Source organism: Grus americana, chromosome 5, assembly GCF_028858705.1.
Source record: "Grus americana isolate bGruAme1 chromosome 5, bGruAme1.mat, whole genome shotgun sequence".
NCBI classification, from domain to species: Eukaryota; Metazoa; Chordata; class Aves; order Gruiformes; family Gruidae; genus Grus; species Grus americana.
The window spans coordinates 29,507,916-29,528,698 of record NC_072856.1 but is presented as its reverse complement, the minus strand read 5'-3'; the positions used below and the strand labels follow the sequence as shown (position 1 = coordinate 29,528,698).

The following is a 20,783-nucleotide window of genomic DNA, read 5'->3' as shown; positions in this document are numbered from 1 at the left end:
TTCTTTGTGTCTGTGAAGCGACTGAAGAGACAGGCTAACTCCAAAACATCAGTGGACTTCTAAATTCAGAAAAGGAACTGGGACAGGGAACAGATGTTTCTGATTTTTTGACTAAAGCATACTACCTTTTTAGTTATTTTTTAAGCAGTATGAAATGTCACAGAGTTTCTTCAGTTCATCCTAAAAAGAAGGATCTTGCCAGTGATTTTTAAAGAAACTTTTTCTAAAGTTTTAATACAAACCCTTGCTCTTTTTCTCTTTGATCCTATTAATACAAAAGGAAAACAAGCAGGAATCACCAGCTTCCTCTAGGTATTGCAGTACAAGTCTTACCACACACCTATTCCATCATTAGAAGGGCCCAATTTTCCAACTGTAATATCAAACTTATGAAAGGTTGGTGCAAAACGCTTGCACTGACTCTACAACTACTAGAGCTTTAGCTTGGGTGAAACTGGAGTAGACGATGCTAACCTGCATGGCTTCTGTTCTCCCAATCCCATCCTTCAATAAATACCAAATAACTTGAAATAACGAGAAATAAACTTCTACTTTTCATCCAGTAGCATGTCTAGAAGCAACTGGTAAAGCCGTTGCTCCATGACACCCCTCCTGAGGCTGCTTTTGCTCACGATGTCCAAAACAAGCTCTCCCACAGCAGCAGTCAAGCTGGTAATCTGCTAGCCGGTCATTCACTGCTTCCCCTGTCGAAGCTCATCAAAGGTACGCACGTGTGGTTTGTGACAGTGCGTGTGCTTCTCTCTGTGCTCACCCACCCCACCAATTCCTGCTGTTCCTTTTGTTGTGCCGCTACTGTCTTCTCTCTATCGCTCACCATTTTATAGATTGCCTTTACTTCAGAACAAGGCTTGTCTTTTACAATATGTTCCTGTAGGGCCCATCTCCACAGGGCAGCACCTTGCCTGAGATCAGTTAATGATAACCGAAGGCAGCAGGATTTTCAGCTTCATGCTAGAAGTCATGAGCTCTTCCTTGCCAGAAAGGACAATGGACCATGAATAAATTTTGCCATTTTTCCTTTGGCATTTGCAGCATTTGGTCTTGAATGATGTGTTCTTAAAGTAGTCTTCTGAGGGATGCCATAAATAATGAGAGAGAACAAATGTCTCAATAAATTAAATGCTGTATTTTTAAGCATAAGGAAATAAAGTATCTGAAAATGTTTTTTCTCTGTTGCAGAAATCCTCTATGCTTTTCTAAGAAATAGCATCTTGCAAATAATCCCATAATCCTCCTGTAGGGCTCCAAGCAAAAGGAACATTTTAGAGGTGATTTTAAACGAAATTATTTTCCTAGTCAAAAATATCATGATAAAAAAGAGCATGTAAAACAAGACAAGCCCTCTCAGTGTTATATTAAAACCCTTCCTTTAACTTGTTCTCCTTACACACAAAGCTCTTCTCACCACCTGCAGCCAGGCAGGGAACGTGAGGTGACTCTCCAGCCAGCAGTACTGACGTGACGAGGGCAGCTATCGTCCCATCACCATATCTGAGTGCTGCGCAAGCACTGTGCGATGGTGGCAGCAAGGTGCTCCATGCCTCTGAACCCTCAACGTGTTGATACCACACTGCCGCCATGCCCCAGGATGGTTGCTTGGTCAGCTTGGTTTTACCATTTTTGTATTCATTTCTTAGTCAGAGAAACAGATCTGAGAAAGGATTTCCTTTTTTTTTCAGACACTGACATGCCAGAACTGACCTGCTTTCCTGGTACTAGAGGGAGCTCCAAACTGGAAGTTGTGGCAGCCAGCATGAGCAATTGAGGCCAGCTCAGAGACCAGGTGAGTTAGTCAGGGATCAGCGTCACACTCACACAGATTCATAGCTTCCAGACAGCTTAGAGCATGGGTTGAACCTGCTCATGTGTATCTGCACAAATAGTGGGGACAGACATTTTGCTCCACACTCTCATTGCCACTTTCCTGAGCAGCTTTCAGTCCAAGTGAAGAGCAGAGAACACATTTTTCCCCACGAACTTTGAAACCCTGTGGAAGAAGAGCATTCAGTCTTCTTCTGTAAGAGTTATCTACCCTTCTACCTCCAAAGGACCACGGTACTGCTTTCCAGTTAGGTTAATGGCTATCATTTTAGCCTCACAGGATGTTGATTCAGCAGGGTCACAATGTCTTTTTCCACCTGTTGTCTTGTTAGAACAGTGAACAGCAGGCACTCAGGTGGGGAGAAAGTGTGAAGGAGGAAAGATAAGCAGCTTTGGTCTAGTCCAGAATAAAAATAACTATGTGAGAAACTGGATGGGTAGAGGGCAAGAGAAGAAAAGCAGCTACCATGCAGTATATAGAGGACATTTTACATTTCATTTTTCTCCAACTATGAAAATTACTGCAAGCTTAATAATAAATTCATTATTAACCTCTTGATTAGATATGAGTTTGCCCTGGCTAAATGCACCGAGGATTCTTCAGAGGGCACACAAAGGTCTCCAAAGCTCAATGTACAGCACGTCAGGTGATGAAGCCCAACCAGAGTTAGTTGGTTTTGTTGACTTGTTTTCCCCCAGTGAGCTTTGTCCCTTCCTCTCTCTCCCTTATTGCCACAGCTACAATGGATAAGCAGAATGAGTTTCTGGAAATTGTTTCCAACCAAAGCCTGGGTCTTTTTATCAGGCTCCTGGTACCTGACTTGAAATGTTTAGATCCCAGCCAGCAGTTACACAGGATCTTTTCTTCATGTGTTCCCATGGAAAAGTCATGTAGACATCTATGGTTCATAATGCATCCAGGGAGACTATGCTTATATCACAGATCCCAGCTGAGCTTTAAAAAAAGAAAAATATACATGCATGAATGCTATTCAGCTGGCTGCCAGAAAATTGTGCTGATAAAGAGAAACCAGGGGCAGTGCGAACAAAATGCCCTCATTTAAAACTATTTTTAACATAATTAGCGATGTGTGTACATGTGTCTGTCCAGCTGTCAAATTGAGGCCATGTTCTGACTCACCTGGTGCCCGAGGCATGTGCGCATCCGGTGTGCAGCAATATATGCTTCCAAGCTTGCTGTGAGGTGGCAGATGTGATTGATTAAAAAAAAATCTGGGCCAGCTGATTTAAGCCTGGAGGAATGGCTGTAGGACTTTCCACAGCCACCTCGGGCAGCACGTGCTGTGAACGCTCCTCACGAGAGCCTCAGCACTTGGATGCTGCAGGGACAGACAAGCCTGCCAGGGCACTGTGGGGGCCAGCAGCTCCCCGAGGGCAATGCTGCAGCCCCAGCTAATTCTGTTCCAGCTTCTCAGCTAGCACAGCACTACGTGTGAACAGTTATCCCCACTAGCTGTGGCCTGGCCCACAAGTATGTGTGCTAGCCAGCTTGTGAAGGGAGGTAAATCGTGTTACAACCCTATTAAATTTTTGCCAGAAGCAGGACCTGTGTTGTTCATTTTTCAGTGGCAGGGCATCAGAACACCATGCGGTAGCTTCTGAATGTAAATGTGTTGTGCTTCCTGCTGTCTACAGGGAGGCTATGAGAGCGAACAAGCAGCAAGTACAGAGGCAAAACTCAGCCCGGCTGCTGTCTGGGTCCTGTAAACTCCCCGCCATAACAGCTTTGGCTGGTAACATAAGCCATGACATGTTACCCAGGCTAATCCACGGGGGTTTCTTTAAGCTTAGATCTAACTGAGTCTTGTCCGATTTACACGCAGGACCAAATGGTTTGACGGTCTCAAAAGCCCTCAGTGGAACTGCAATCCTGCATGAACTCAGTCTGTTTTAGAGAGTAGTTAACTGGGACCTTCGATGTGGGTAGAGACAAGAAGAGCGGTGTGCAGATAGGAGAGGGCTGTCTCTCACGGACTGGCCAGGCGCCAGGGCTGGCAGGCACACAGATTGGATGTTGGATACAGCCGTCCCTACTTGCAAGGAGAGTCCAGAGCTGAAAACCACATGATAGGAAAGCATTTGACTGAGCTGGTACTTAAATAAGGGATGCCAAATCCTTGTTCCCTTTTGTAGGAGTTATTTGTGTTCCATTGTTCTCCTTAATTACTGCTCTCTGGAAATGTGAAGCACAGGATGAACTTACTGTTGAACTCTGCAAGGAATGCTCAAGGTTTCCCTTAGAGCAGTCACTTTATACCTTTCCCAGTTTTGGGCCCGTAATCATTTTGCAGTGAGTGGAGATGCGGACACCTACACACTTCAGCCTGTTGGCAGTAGGTTTAGGGGGTTTGTGAAAGGTAGTGGAGAACAGCTACCTTCCACAAACATCTTTAAAGTACTCACAAGGGCTCACTGAGCAGAGGTTGAAAGCTGCTGCGTTGCTGCTCTAAGATCACCCAAGGGCCTGTTTCCTGTAGAAAGATTGGATTGGGTTGAGTTATATTGGGTCAGGTTAGGTTAGAGAGAGCTCCTTACCATTACAGGTGCAGAAAAGGATCACGAGATACATTTTCCAGCATGTGTCTAAGCAACTACTTGTCCTCCCTCTGGTAGCATAAGCAAGAGCATACAAACAACACCATTTCCACTCCAGGGCTGTTCTGCATGGAAAGCGGGGGGCTGTTATTTTCCAGGTCTGCCCTGAGGCTTGGGGAAGAAGTCTTGCAGCTTCCTGCGGGGCTAAACGTCACATGGGAACGATGCCTCTGCATCACTTGGCTGATGTCTCCCTGGATGTTCTTACGTGCTTAGGCCAGCTCTGCAGACTGCACGGACGGCACTCAGCGCACAGGCTGGCCCTGGCCCAGGGACCTGAAAGGAAAGAAGCGTGCAAACCCCTCCCGTGCTGAGCTGTGTGTTCCCCACTGCCTGCTGCCCAACCTCCCTCTCCCTCCCCGAGATTATGTAGGTCACTGTTGACATTTTCCTCTGAGCCCCTTCTGCTCCTCTTTTACCACTTTGTTCGCAATTAGCCTGTACTTCTGTAATTGACCTAAATAAGCCTGTTTGTTTCATTCTCCTTCATCCCATGCCTTATGTTTCCAGAGAGCAGTAATTAAAGAGAACAATGTAGCATGAATATCTTCTGCAAGCCTAAAGTAGGCAGTGCCCTGGCTGGAGTTAGTCTTGCTCTTGGTGATCCTCAGCAAGCTCACAGTGTAAACCAGAACTCAGCCAGCTGTGGAGTTTGCCCTGAGAAGACGACAGCATGACAGATCTTACAGCTTGAATGTGCTGTATGGCTGGCTGGCCTCCACAGATGCCTTTTATTACTACTACCGTTAGCAAAATTAAAGAACTACAGCAAAACTGTAAGCAAGCAAAAATCAAAGTCCCTCTGATGTCAAAGTGTTATATTGCAAGCCATGAATCCCACCATTTATATCAGTTTTTGCAGCTGCTCACTATGTCTCCTGCAATCACACTTAGCATGTTGATGACGTTCTAAATTTCCTCTCATGTCACAACCCTGCCTTCCCTGTTAGGGCTCAAGTATGACTGCTGGAAAATCAAATGCAATGGAGCATGCAAGTTATATCTCTCTCTCTCATGTTGTTGAGCAACTTAGCTGGCCAGGTTTCAAGCACTGCCTCTTGCCTCGGTTTCCCCATCCCTTCTCATGAAGTCCTGCCTGGAGGGTAACATCTCATGATTGTTCCCTTTACTTGCTCTGCTTTTTGCCTTTCACATCCTTAAAAACAAAAAACAAACATCAAACCAAAACCTTGCAAGAGTGTTTTTTGTAAAACTTCCTGCTGTGTCCCAAACCCCCCCGTAGAAATGTTCTGCTGCTTCCCATTGGGGTGCCCACCTCTGTGTCCCCCTGCGGCAGGCAGGGCTGCTTCAGGATTTGTACGTTGGGTTGGTATAGAGCCTATAGGGGAAGGCTTAGCACTGTGGCATCCCTGAGCACCGAGTTCCATCCCTCACCTCAAAGACGCTGAAATAAGGCACAAGGGCTGAAACGCAAACTACATTTCATGCTGTTTGGCAAGCAAATACCAGAAATGCCGGCACTGCATCTATTTGTGTTTTTCCAGACCCGTTGCTGGTACCCTGCCCAGCCCTACCTGGAAGTACATGTAGTTTATGTCAGTCCCTTTGCGTGTGCTTGGTTCTCTAGAGAGGCTCTCTGAGAGGGCTTTGGTAGGTGCCTAAGGCAAAGCACAACTCTGTCCCAGAGGAGACTCTGCCAGAAAGCACAGAGACAGCATGGAGATAGGCACAACAACAACAACAAAAAAGCTGTGGCACTTGGCTGTGGAGCTGGGGTTTTCAAATAAGCCTAAATTTGGTACCTGACTCCAACTCCACTTCCTTGGGAAGTAAGGCAACAAATTACCATAAACTCCTTTTAAAATCCCCGTCAATTCAACCCCTGGCTCCTTGACACAGGCTTTGAGACCTAGGTTTCTCCCTTCCTCTGTAACATACCTTGGCTTGCAGAATTCACCATGCAGAATGAAATTTGACCTTTCCACTCCCCATGGCAACCATAATTCAATTAAACAGGACAAACCTTGGACAGCAGTTGCCCTCAGGACATGGCATACTAAATATGATACAAGCAGGAGAAGAGTGAAACACAAAACTCATGAAACAATCCTGTCAGAAGAGAGTTGGCAAGGGGGTACCCTTCAGGACAAGGACACACACAAACACGGGCGCTCTCTCCTTTCTTTAGACCAGTGCACTTTACATAGATGACAACAAATAGGAAGGACTGGGATTAACAGCAATATTTACGTGCTTGTAAGTCTATCCAAAGAGCAGTCAAGTGCACGTTTAACTTGTATGTACGGATGCGTTTGTTCCCATTGCTAATGCACAAATACTGTTCTGACTAGGGATGCTTTCCTAAAGCAGTGCCAATGTGGGCAGAAAACAAACGTCAAATACAAGAAAACACAGCCAGTTAGTCATTTGGCAAGATGACTGACCGAAAGAGAGGGAAATATGAAAGTATAGCCAGATCTTAAGTTCACGGAAGAAACTCTTCAGATGTCATGGCGATAAGCATGGCATCAAAAATGTCAGCAGACAGGAGAACGCAAGATAGTGATATGGCCTGTGCTACTATGCTCATGAGCAATGAAGTGAGGTGTAACAACCCTGCAGACAGAGAAAGACATCGAAGTGGGAGGGAAATTCCTCTTCTGAATAGACTCAAGGCAGTGAAAAATAGAGAGCACTGAGAATAAATGTGAAAGACAGGGCAAACCCAAAATATTATTCCCAGAATGACTGGAATTAGGAAGGCTAGAAGGCTGGTAGCAACACGTCCCAGGGAGGTGGCACCATCTCCATCCCTTGAGTCCTGGCTGGAGAAAGCCCTGAGCAACCTGGTTTGATCTCATAGCTGACCCTGCCCTGAGCAGGAGGCTGGACTACGGATCTCCAGAGGTCCCTTCCCACCTGAATTTTCCAATGATCCTAGGAATGCCTACAATTTGGTGTACAGATAAGGCAACTACTGACATTGCCATGACAACAAACTGGGTTTATGCGGGTGGTACAGCTTCCTGCAAAGAGGAGAGTCCATGCTTCCTTGAGAGAAACGTTCACAAAAAATAGTAAGATTTATAGCACTGGACTCATTCAAGCTTTACTTTCAATCTGATGAAAGAATTAATAGGTTATCAGCTTGTTACACAGTTCATTTCTGCTTCTGTTTCTATTTTTTTTCTAAGATGGGGAGAAAATTACATGCAATCTTGCAAAAAGAAGATAATTACATCCTCCCCCTTGGGGAGACAACCAAAATGGCTTCAGCTAATGCTCCCAGCGCCGGGGGGAAGGCAGGCAGTCAGCAGCCCAGGCCGGCTGCATGTGGCTCATCAGCCAACCCAGTACTGTAAAACATATTCCTTCAATATTTACCCTGTCGTCTCCCTAAGTAAAAACACATGAAGCAAAATGCTGCCAACCCTTTGCTCAAATACTGCAAATGAAATCACAACTGTGGTAATTGGGAGTTGAAAACAGGCAAATTCTGGGCAGCGGCGCTCCTGCAGCACCATGTCACCCACCCAGCGAGGGGCCTGGGGGAGCCCATCACCCACCCGGGGTCGTGACTCGTGGGAGGAACGCTGCTGCAACTCTGCGTCCAGCCACAGCGAGGGCTCTGCTCTCTGCCCTGCCCGCCTTGCGCCCAGGTGCCGGCTGCGCACAGAGCAGCTCCGGAGGCGGCGGAGTGCTCGGTTTCCCGCACGCTTTCCACTCGCACTGCCTGCCTCCCAGCCAGAGCCAAGGATCCGGCCCCTTGGGACCCACCTTCAGCCAGGAATAACTTCTGGCTTGAGGCAATTTTAGTAGGTCACCAAAGCTGCTGGCTTTTCCCTTTGGCAGTTGTGCCTCTCTTCCTCGCCCTATGAAAATCAAGTTTTCTTTCAAACATGAATGTGCCCCTTGTAAGCTGATCTGCAATATAATTATTTTCTCCCTTGCTCAGCAAAGTTTGTGAAACTGGACATTTTCCCCGTCAAAGCCAGACAATGAGGCCTTGTCTATGCTGGAGCACGGTAGTAAACAATTCCCACTGTGGCTGCCATCAGTTCAGCTCGCCTGGTGGGAGCCATTTATTAAAATTTCTTCCTGGAGACTAAGCCTCCTGGTTCAAGTTGATTGCCCCATATGTCAGAGCCACAAAACATTTGTGGGGTGAGATTCTGCAGGAAGACATTTGTCTTTTTTTTTTTTTTTTGCCATGGATGCTCAAAAGCTGAGGAAGCAAATTTAAAGCTTTGCAAAGTGGTCACGAGCTGAAAGTCTGCTGGAGCCATGTTTTAAAACCAGAGTCATTGTAACCTAGAAGTGAGAGCACTGGTTGAGGAGGAGGAATTAATCATTACTGTTGCAAAAGATTTTCTGTCACGCTCTTCCAGCCAGTCACCTTAATGCAAGTTATAACACTATCACATCAGATCTACATCATTAAAAAAAAAAAATCAAGATAACGAGAGCAGGAAATCCTATCTGCTGTGTTATCCATCTCGTATGTGGAAACGTTCACGTATGTTTGAACTTTGCTGAAGCTTGGCCTGTCCAAATTTATCCAGCCCTGTAACCTGTCCCAGGCCCTCAGCAGGCCCCACCACCGCCTCCCACATGCCCCAAACCCAGCAAAGCCCTGCCAAGCCAGCCACTGCCCCTCGCCCTGCATCTGCGGGGTACATTCTGCAGGGGCTCCCCACCAGCCTCCCACCCACCCCAGCATCTTGCTCCCACATGGGGCTGCCTGGGCAGGAGGGACCTTGTCTGGGCCCTGCTCCCTTTACAAGGCTGAGCATACAAAATGTGGCTCCAGCCAGGCGCCAAAGGGACACTAACGGTTTATCGAATCATGTTTTACTCCAGCTGCATAACATCATTTTACAGTAAAGTTCAGGTCCAGAACATCTCAAGAAACATTAGCTAACACATTTTCAAAGCTCAGCGCTGCCAGTACCTCAGGCTTAGGCAGGGATGGCCAATGCTGTCTAACAGAGCGCCGTGCCCCCACGCATAACGTGCCAAGGGCTCATGGCTGAGGGCAGTGCAGCTTCATCCATGCCAAGCAACAAGCCGCTCCTGCAGGAAGAGGAATCTTTAGCTGCTGTTTACCCAAACAGCTCTGGGCTTCGTTTGATACCAAAAGAAACCAGATACCTGGTCACCGTTGGGTTTGTTCTTCAGGAGAAGAACGACTCAGCAAGGAATTCCAGGATCCCTTCAAAAATTTTATCATTGTTTTAGGACACCTCAGGGTGGAAGATGTTGCATGAATAAAAGAGCACAGCTGGTAAGCCCTCAGTCATGCAGAGGGCAGGGCGAGCCGAAGGGAAGCAGGAGGGAGCAAGCTTCTGCCAAACTACCTTGTCACCTCCAGCACAGACCCTCCCTTCTCCTCTTACTGCTGCAGGAAATCCTGGCCAGGCGTTGAACTGGAGGCTACAGCGACACGTGCTGCTGCAACAGCCCTTCTCAGTCCTTCGGAGGAACAACAGTGTGCTGCCCTAAAAACACCAGTAAAGTTGTTACTATCCTGCTAATGGACTTCTCATTAATCAGAACAATCAAGTAGCTGCAAATCTAACAAGTCTTGATCATATTTTGAGGCTGCAGAAGGTTCAGGGGAAGGGCAGTCAGCCACCCAGTCCCCACAGGCCGAAAACACATTGTGCTGTTACAGAATCCAGTGAGCTTTTGTCATGCATTCACCCTCTCATTTAGTTGTTTGTGTAGAATGGATCCAGCACAGTTTAAAACCAAACTCTGGCCCTTTTTTTAAAGCTTATTGGTTATAACTGGGGTTATTTTACATTTTTTCCTAATAACTATCACAGATGACTGGATCCCAAAGTCCAGGGATCCAAAATCCATTTTCCAGGTCCTTTGGCACCTCAGCGGTGTGAAGTATTTTACGTCCTTGCAGGGCTCAGGAGCTTCAGCTGCTAACTTAAGCTGTGCAGACCCCTGCCAGCCCGCAGACCTTACCTGAAAGCTTTGTGCCCGTACAGCCCCGTGCAAGAGAGAAACCAGGGCAGAGCCACAGACCTCGGGGTTCTCGCTGCACAGCGGCGGACGCAGCCCTGCCCCGGCAGGCCCTCCGGCCTCGGCCAGAGGGGAACAGCCCAGGAGCCAGGCAAGTTGTTCCATACAGCTGTTGTCTAAGGAGTTAATCGCAACTGAAAGCCACTAAAAATGGCATACGGCTTATGTTTGTGTATCTTTTTTTAGCCACTGTTTAACTGCCTGGTTTTAGCCCCCGAGGCTCAGCAGGCTGCGGCGCTTGTGAGGGGCACCCCTCCGTGTTGGGCGGGGGAACGACAGGGGCCCCGAGGTTGGTGGGGAGGCAGGAGACCCAGGGCACACCAGAGAAAAGAAAATCAAAAAACCCACAGAAAAGCCCTTCTCCTCCTCTCCTCAGAGCTGGTCCCAATAGGCCAGCACAGGAGAGAGCGAGCTCCGCTCTCAGAGTACTGCAGCCCTCCCGCTCACACCCACGTAGCCTGCGACTCAGGGCAGAGTGGCACAGCTGCCCTTACCAACCCCCTCGCCAGGGTGGTGGTGATACACCCCCCTATCTCACACAGGCGCGGGTCCTGGTCCAGCTGGTGCCTCCCTCACGCTGAGGGCCGAGGAGTGAAGGCTGCAAAGGCAGCTTGTTAGAAAGTCACCTCTGGGTTCCAGCTTTGTCCCTCAGCTTTCACTTCCAGCATCTGCTTTTCACCAGAGCGCCATGGCCAATAGCTGTAACCTCAAGGAACCACAGTCCTGTACGCAGGCAGTCCTACAAAAACCAGGGAACCCTCACGAGAGCAAGGCAAACCAGGTAAGTGAACACTGTAAAGGTGAGGGGAGTTCTGTGCTTGTGCTTTGTACCACCGGAATCCTGCAGCCAGCAAGGGGCTGTGAGAGAGCGGCCTCACTAAAACGGGAGGGCAGGGGCCTTCACGTACGCTCCAGGCTGGTAGGGCGGATTACTGATGGGCATAACCCTATGTCCTGGAGGCCTTGCTGGCACAGGGACATCCTGATGAGCACACGGGAGTTGTGCAGCTGCTTGAAATGCTGCACAGGCTGTTTATGCAGCAGCCTGCGAGGCCAGGCCGCAGCTTTCCTCTTCGTCAGAAAAGAATCTCAGATAAGTGGAGAATCCTTCTAGGGGTAGAATTCTGTTTCAAAATGAAGAGAGGGGACTTCCAAAAGAGCCGTCACTTGTCATGGGCCTGCAACTGCCAACAGACCCAAGACAGGCAACAAAAGTGCCAGCTGAGGCAACACAAAATTGAAATGCATGGGAATAACCCAGTATACAGTGGTGTAATGACGCCTTCTTGGTCTGTAGCAGCAGTTAAAAGGGCAAATAGGTGATGCACTGAGCTTAAGTCATCACAAATAGTGCCACAATTCCTCCACTACTAAGACCCAAAATGACAGTACTTAATTTAGATTCCACCCATTGCTAATTATGGACTAACTGGTCCTCTGCACATTTTTGGGTTGCATTTATGGACTCGAATTTAGCCTTAAATCAGTTATTGCAAAGGCTCCCCATAACTTTTCATTGTCAACTGAGCTTACGTGTACCGTCATCTGTGTTTCCAAGAACACAATGATATGCTGGAAAACACAGGTCCCCAGCATAGATGGTCATGGGACTCTGCTGATACATTCTTTCCATTGCAAGCCTGACAGGATATACTTTACGCTTATCTTCCTTCCTATTCCAAAAAGTAACTTTACGCCTTAAAATAAAGAGTCATGGGATGAGGTCTTGCTGAAAGATTTCATCAAAAGTTTTCAAAAATACATTACCTGACTGCATCACCCATTTTTATTCATTCTCTCCTGTGAGATCTGATCTTCCTCTTGAAAAAAATAAAATATTCTGCGACATCTCTTCTCCAGTCCATCACTTAACTGTCATGCTTAATTGCTCTCTTCATTGTATTTTCTTTTCTCGGGTCTGTAAGTCAAACTTGCTCATTTGTAGACATTTACTACTTAACCCCCCCCCCCCAAAAACATTTAGCAAATGTGCTATCTTCCATTTAATGGATATGGAAGTGATAGACGGTGAATTGTTACAGGCATTTTATCTATTTCTTCTAAAAAAGCATCTCCTCTGACAGATTTTCAGCCCTGTTCCCATAAAGGCAGCTGTGTTGTGCAGCTTCTCTAAAGGACACAAAGGATTAACTGGGTTGGGGGAGGGAGACTGGAGAGTGATTTTATGCGGACAATCTTCAACTGTTGGGGTTTTTTTTCTTTTTATGCCATGACCGAATATTAACCCCATTGGCTTCCTGCTCAAGATGCATTTTGGTGAAAATAAAGCCCCTTTGGTACTTTTTCTGCATTTAGCAAGTCAAAAATCCCTTTTTACAACCAATAACATTTCCTCCATACTGCGCAAAACTAAAGAGAGAAATCTCGTCAGAGTTGTCTGATGACTTGAACCAAACCCCGGATGTACGCGCTGCCAAAACTTCTGCCTCAGAGCGTACGTGTGTGCCATTTGCTCGGGTCTAACGCCACGTGTCCCCAGCAGCACGCCACCACGTCATTTCTGCTCCCTCTCCCTCCCTGCAATAAACTTGCAAAGCCAGTTTCTAGTTGACCTCGATTGGTTTATTTTAGTTTTACACTTTGTCCCTCACATACAGTTATTTAAGAGTCCTGTACTGTTAGATTTCTACAAAAATATCGATTTTTCAAAAGCAGAAAAGAGGGAAAGATATATTTTAATATATAAAAGGAAAAAAGCTAAATCTGACATTTCATTATATTCTTAAAAACATTCCAGTCTATTTACAGATGTGTAAAAAACAAAGAAAATCTCCAGGTCTCTTGGTCTAGTGAGAATGTGCGCCTCGCAGGGGTTTCCTTTGTTCTCCTGATTCTAACATCTTTTCATTACGTGTCATATTCTTGCATTATTGCCTCAAAAGACAGCACGTATAATTTTTAAAAGGTTTGTTCCAAACCAATGGAAGCTTGATGAAAGAGCAATAAAAAAGAGCTTCAGCATTTAAATTCATAGCAAAATATTAAGCTGCAGACATAAGATGGTGGAACAAGGAGAGCAGAAATGAAGAGCATTTGGAACATGCTTTGTTGCCTGGTAGAACCCACCACAGATCCTTCTTGGAACTGCACCGACTACCGCTTTCTGCAGCCAGATTTGGGGTCTGTTCTTAGTTAATTTAGCAATCATGTTCAGGAACGAAAACTTTTTTGCTGTCATCTTTACACAGTACATTTTTATTGCAGTAAAATTCCTTACTGCCCGGTGCCAAACAGTAAATACATCCATCCAGGCATTTTCCATTACCTTGATAATGGACAAAACATCCTCAAAAGTACAGCGTTTATTTTAGATAATATTTGAGTGGTTTTCATGTTGCAGCTTTCTCTGTCCCACAGAAGTGTGCAAAGCACACATACTTTTAAAAAGTATTTGGGTATGATTAGCATGCAATTCTGTAATTAAAATTAGCCACTTGGAACCATAGAAGGATGAGGTGCAGAAAGAAAGGTCGGTGATTAGGAATTTGAAAGGAATCACAGCACGGTTCCGGTTGCTGTTTCACGCGTAGGAGGAATGAAATCTATTGGCAAAACTAACTGCCGTAGGTAAAAAAATAAGCAGCTTCAGCCTATTAGAAATGCTCAGAACCAGATTCCCAGGTAAATAAATTTAAGTCTGATGTAGTGCTACTAAACCAATTTAGTTACTCCAGATTTCCACTGGTTTAAAATAAGGTTAAAATGCTTTAACAATAAGCAACGTATGTCTAGCTACTTATTCATACTGTAAATTCCCTTTTCTAAGGCAATCAGGGACAACTGTAAGATCCCGCATGACTCTCATGCCGACCTATACTCTCTTTTCCAAATCACTAATACAGGACTTGTATCAAATATTTAAGTAGTAAATATGCAAAAGGCAATAGTTTTACGTAACTGCTTTAAAACACACCATTTAGAATGGCCAGGTGAAGAACTTTTTTTATGTAGGCTCTGGAGTAACTTTATGCATAACGAGCTTGAAGGGCTTCTCTCCTCTGCAGCATAATATAAAATCATAAAAAAGATGAGGAAACAGCCAGGGTACGTGTATCCCTTGGTGGATCTAACCTAGACACAGATCCAGAAGATGCAGCTTACTAAACAGGGCGTACAGTTGAACCATGTACAAACACTGCTCCCTAAATTCGGAAGAACGTACTCTCAACACCTGCACAACCTCAGTGCTGGGGAGAGGAAATCCCTGCATTACAGCATCACCAAAGATGGGGAATTGGGGGGGGGGGGGGGAATCCCAGCTGTTGCTGCTGCTACAGGGGACTACATTCCTAAACATAAAGCAAAATGCACCGCCAATTTATCGTTTTTGTGGCAATGTTTTTTACCTTTTTGGAGCAGTTAAGAAGCCCCTCAAGCGCACCATAGCTCATATTTACAAACTTGATAGGAAAAGATTGTGTATACACTCATTAACAAATCATCTCTCCTAGGCTGAAAATTTCATTTGTCAAGAAAACTATGAAAACAAAAAACTGTGTACAAAAATATAAATATCTTTACAGTCTGTAGGCCCTTCACATCCAACAGCTGAACAGTGAAGAGTATCTACAGGTTATTGAGTAAGCAGTGGCAGAGAAGAATAAAAAATACATCTTGTGATTCAATACTGCCCTATTTCCCTGGTAATGAGCATTTTTGTTGACTTTTTTTTTTTGCTATACACAGCTTGTGCAAATGCAGTGAGAAACCTCTGAGTACCTTTCCTGAATTTATAAAGAAATGGAAGGTTTGGAAAGATATACACATATTTTCATATATACATTCACATATACACCTCGCTCATTTATGCTAGGCTACAACAGTCCTGAAAGCTTTCTGTATTTTTATGAAGCAACACTTCCTATTAACATTCCTAGCCACCAAATACATCTCGAAGAATGACAGGAGGAAAGAAAACAAGAACTGGGAAAACACTCAAGCTACTTCAGCAATGTATTTAAACACGTAGCAATAGGGTGCCCAAATTTCTTTCTACTAGTTTTTTCTTCCAGATGCCCTAAGCATCAAAGGAAAGAGTATTTGTATAGGGGCAGGAGGCAAAAGTGAGGGGGTTTTTTAGTAGTTTTGTTAAAGTTAACCTACTGTCCTACTTCTAATTACACTGGGAAATACAATTTTCTTCCCCATGTAGTGAGAGTTACAGAAGTTTATTAAAATCTTCTGTGCATAAGCTCCTAAAAAGAGTCTCTGCCAGAGATCTATCTAGCACCAAAGAACAAAAACTTTTCACTTCAGCCCTCTGCAACAGTCTCACAGATTTCCCTTCCGCTGCTCTAGGTGACAAGTTTGAAAGTAATCGCAATCTCATCTCTGCACATTCATCATATTCTGCAAACATTAAAAACAGCAAATGTGAACAATCCCATTTCTGCATAGATAATTTGCCTGGTACAAAAACCAAGTAATCCAGATTTTTTTCCCCAGTAAGACAGTTGCCTTCCTACTGGGGGGGTGGGGGGAAGAAATCTCTTTCAATAGCCTAAGTTTCTCAGTCTGACAAACTATTTCTGTGAAGGACTCAATTTTAGAAGGATACCATGTGCCCAGCAATGGTTATAGATCATCTTCCTTGGCTTGTGATGGGGAAGAACAACCAGAATATAACAGTGAGGTAAAAATATGTCAACATGCTTAAAGTTTCATAGCACTTATTTCTCAATTTGGGGCCTGCCCTCAGATGAAGAGAGTGCTGCTGTCAAACGGAAAACGAGCATTGCAGACAAGGGAGGTTGCTGAACTCCGACACTGGTTCACACTGCTCTGGATCTCCATTCCAGTCTCTGATAAAAAATATATGCATTTATTTGCCAGCAGAATTGGAAGGCAAGGTCCCAGTAGTATTCAGTTTCGTAACCACAGGTGCTAACGTGGGCATCACTTTATTATCTTGTCCTTCTTGAACGGTTACAGGTAATGAAGTTTTTACCCCACTGGGTGCCAGTTTTGCAACTACAGGTGCCAACAAGGGCATCACTTTATTACTCTGCCCTTCCGAGTCCACTGGCAGACTTGCCACTTTTAAGCCAAGCGGTGCCAGCTTGGGCATGGGCCTCCACAAAGTGTCAGCATTACTCGCTTCTGGATTAGTCTTCATCTGCAAAACTGGTGGAGTCACATTAGTGGTCTCTGCCAAGGTCGTTACGGTTTTGCCATTCCCACCACTGGTTACAGACAGATTGGGAAGTGGATCCTTCATTTCAGCACCTATTACTATCTTTAAAACATCTGCTTCAGATGAAGGCTCCCCGGAGTTCTTGTCCCCATCAGTAAGGTCATCATCTTCCAGGTGAAGCAGCAGAGGGCTTATAGAGCCACCACCCTCGGGAACTTCAGAAAGATCCTTAAAACTGCCTCCCAAATGGCCAAACTGAAAGGAAGACCCATCTGCAGCAGTGAGATCACTGGCAGTTCCCCGATGAGCTTTTGCATCTTCACGAGAGAAATCTGAGTTGAGAGTGCTGGGCAGTTCTGACATAGCTGAAGCATCATCATTCAATTGCTGATTGAGGAAGGCAATCTCATTGAGCAACGAAGTGAGGGTTTCATCCGTGTCATCACTCTCCTCAATGCTGCTCAGTAACTCACTTGCATCGAGTTCCGCTTCCTCCATTGCGGACGCCACTTTCCTCAATTCCATTTCTATCCTGGAATCTTTGATCTGCAGCTTGCGGAATGGGAATTCTTTAGATTTTAATCTCTCCCCTCCAGGATCACCATCTTTCCTCCTGGCTTGGCTCCCTACAAACTCACCAATGCAGAGCTTTTTGCTGAAGGACTCGGGAGGTTCCTTTGGACACGATACGTTCTGGAGCTGTGGAAAGCCATCTTTATTTTCAAAGAAAACTTTTTTGGGACCTGTGGTATTTCTTCCGTCTCCACCACTGTCTCCAGGACATGGTTTGGCTTTTTCTTCTGAAAGGATGCTATCATTCTTCCTACTTTCAAGGGGTGCTACAGCCAAGGATTTCTCAGAAGCCTGAGTACTTGCAGCTGTCGTTATATTAGAATTTTTGCTTCTGTTCAGGTTTAGACTCATGCTTCCCTCAGCAGCCAGTGATGTCACATTAACAATCTTTGGCATCATGAATGAATCTTCGCTTTCTGCAAAACCAAACAAAGCAGCATCCATCAGGATCCATTCTAACTGCAAGATAATTCCTAATTAAATATAATTTGCTCACTTTCAGGTCTTCCTCAAGTAAGCTGCTATTCAAAATTTAAACTGCTTATACAGTTTTGGTCAAGTGAAGCCTTAAAACATGAATAGCTTAACTTTCAACTTGTAGAAAAAGAGCAAGCTCCACATCTATTATCCCAGAACCACTTGCCTGGTCCCTTCCTTCAGCAGGCCAGCACAAAGGCAGGTAAGTAATGGTAATGCTTACAATTCTGATGGTGGTGCACAAAGGAAACAGAACAACAGTTTTCTCCCCGTTTTTGCATGCTTTACTTTTATGCTCACATTTTGCAATACTGTTTTTGTGCACAATACTACAGAAGCATTTCAGGGACTACGCGATTACTTACTTTTGCCTCCAAGCAGTTTCCTATTTATAGCACTCAGATTCCTCCTCAACCCCAAATATGAAGTGAACATTCCTTTTTCATTATGACCAACTGACTACAATGAAGCAGACCGCGAGGAGTGGCTTGCTTTAACACAACAGACGGCAAGCAGCACACTATTGGCAGGAACCACCCCAAGTCTAGACTCGATGTACAGTACTCAGTCTTGAAAAAGGTCTCTCCAATGGGCAGCAGAGCTGGCAGGGTATGCGAAGGGCCTGCATGTAACAGGCAAAGATTTTCAACAGCCCCCCCATCACTTTGCACTGCAACTTCCCCAGCAGGATGCATTACATCACAGACACCTTCCAGTCCCCACTCACTCTGATTTTGCTGAGGGCAAGGAGGATCAGTGAGGTGAAGGAGAGTTAAAAAGCTCTCATCTATAATCCCCTAGAGGCCCATCTAAACTGTTCAAAACATTTAATGGTGATTTTCTTTGAATACGCAGACAATAATACCTATCATTACTTCTTAGTGAGAAAACAATTTGCCTTCATTTTTGCAAGGGTAACGTTCCCATCAGGCAAACAAAAAGATCCATAAGAAACAAAGAGCCTACCTGAATGGGGTTCTGTAGCTGATACTACTGTGGAGGGCACTGGGTTTCCAGCAACAGTTGACAGTGTAATGGGAATGGTAGAGTTAGTAAGGATTCCTTTTACTTGGACAGGAACTGTTGATCCTGGCAGCTGAATCATCACAGAAGCAATACCTTATCCAAGAAAAGGGGAAGGGGGGGGGGGTGAGGTGGAAACAAGAGCTTTTCAGATACTCAGTTAAGTCTGGAAAATAGACAGCCCTGCACTTCTAGGCAAGACTTTACACTGTAATACCATCTGAAAGTGATAAAAAAATAGAAACATAGGGAAGATTTCTTAATCACCTAACCAATCTATGCTTTCCTAATTTAAGAATAGCAAAAGATTTAACTTACCTGTTGATAAACTGATAGTTTGAGTTAATTATACCAAATCTCTCTGATCAGTCAAGTTCTACCTCAGTCAGTTAAGTTGTAAAAAAAAAAACAAAACAAACCCCACCCAAAAAAATTAAAGCAAAAGTTAAATAACACATTACTTTGTAAGCTGCTATGCACATCTATGAACAGCATCATACTGATTTTCATTGACATTCTCCCATGATCATACCTGGCTGTGCTGTCATGGCAGTATTGACAGCTTGAGGTTTTAATTCAGCCTGCAATAGTGTGGAAGGAACAGCTGCTACCTGCCCTCGTACCAGCGGGCTCTTCAGTGTAAGCACCTGCCCCTGTGGGGTCATCACTAGGCTTGCAGCAGTTAGTGTAAGAGAAGATGAGGTGTCCTCTGTAAAAAAGAAAGATGTAAATCCGTCATTTATTCTAGCATAGAGCCCTTGATGGCAAAGGCTATCCTGTGATCCAGTGTTAAGTACAGTTGTGGAACAAACTCCAGCTAGGTTTACAAGCCCTAGATTAGAAAGCTGCTACAGAAGCTATGCAGGCTCCAGAAACCTCACCTACTCAGCTAGAGCCAGTACTATCTCTCCGTGTGGTGTAACAATCCTAACTCTCCAGAGTGGCATCCTGGTCAAGTGTCAGAGCAGCCTTGCTGAAATTATAAAGGGGACTTGTTCGGTCCAAATAAAGAAAGGAAGTTCTCTCACCACATCCAAATCCTGATGCCAAACTTCCCCAGGACTGGACAAAAATGAGGCTTGGGAAACCAGAATGACCGGTTGTTTATAAAAGCCCAAGACCACTTCAAGTAAGGTCTATGTATTACCAAAATAAGAAACACACATCACCAGATCCTTAAAGAGTTTTATAGTGGTACTACCATGAAAGTTTGGATTTCTGCCATTCTTTTGTTCCCTCCTACATTTATGGTGCAAAAGTCTCCACAAACACCAAATACTTCTTTACAAGTTCTCAACTCAAAACCAATTCTCAAGTGTCTGACAATTCTGTCATTTAATTTAAGAGCCAGTATTCCACAATCTTGAGAGCTAGCTTGTTCGGGGAGGGATGTTTATAAACTGAATCTATTCTAGCAACTCCAGTGTTCTGGGGGCTGAGCTTCAGGTTTTGAGTCAGCAAAAAAAGAACCACCTTTGATTCTCAGAAATTACTACAAGATTGCAGTGAAACTCCATGAGACTGAAGGACAACTTAATAGGGATTTACTTCCTATCATTCTGAAACTCCAAAGTCACGTTCATTGGAAGACCTCAGCAGTGCTGGTCTCACCCTTACTGAAAACAAATGGTTTCCGCACCTATTGGAGGGACTATACTCAATTCTGCATCAAGAATGAAGTTGCCTGCACAAGCAGGCTAGCAGTTTGCCCTCCCATGGGGTGCTGCTTCAATGTCTGTCTCTCCGTTATGCTTTCAGCCTACCTGTGGCACGGACTCCTTTTCTGGCAAGTATCAATGGCTTGCCTCTTCTATTTGTCATTGACATTTGGGCCAGCTCTCTGGAGGGAGCAGAAGATCCTTCTTGCTGTGTGCTAGCAGTTGAGGTTACAACGGTTTCCTCTGGCTCAGCTTGTTTCTTCTTTTTTTGTGCTTCAACTGCTTTTTGTTTGGCGTAAATATATTCTAGCTTCTTCAGGACAACCTCTTCTGTCTTCCCTACAGAAAAATTATCACCGAGTCAACCTATCTTCAAACTCTCCAAAACTAAAGAGCTGAAGACAGAACTAAAAATCTATTAAGTTGACACCATTCGACTACTG

At 45.0% G+C, this 20,783-nt stretch overlaps 1 protein-coding gene across 9 annotated transcripts in view; it reads right to left on the bottom strand.

Moving 5' to 3' along the window:
• Positions 1-13,016: 13,016 nt before the first annotated feature.
• MGA (MAX dimerization protein MGA) overlaps positions 13,017-20,783 on the bottom strand; it is a 64,502-nt gene continuing 56,735 nt past the window's right edge. For all 9 annotated transcript variants that reach the window (XM_054825996.1, XM_054825992.1, XM_054825997.1 and 6 more), the window contains 4 exons: positions 20,446-20,679; positions 19,215-19,391; positions 18,626-18,778; positions 13,017-17,598 (listed from right to left, as the gene is read on the bottom strand). In XM_054825996.1, the coding sequence (XP_054681971.1) occupies positions 16,298-17,598; positions 18,626-18,778; positions 19,215-19,391; positions 20,446-20,679 (1,865 nt within the window). In that variant the 3' untranslated portion in view covers positions 13,017-16,297. The remainder of the gene's footprint in view (positions 17,599-18,625; positions 18,779-19,214; positions 19,392-20,445; positions 20,680-20,783) is intronic.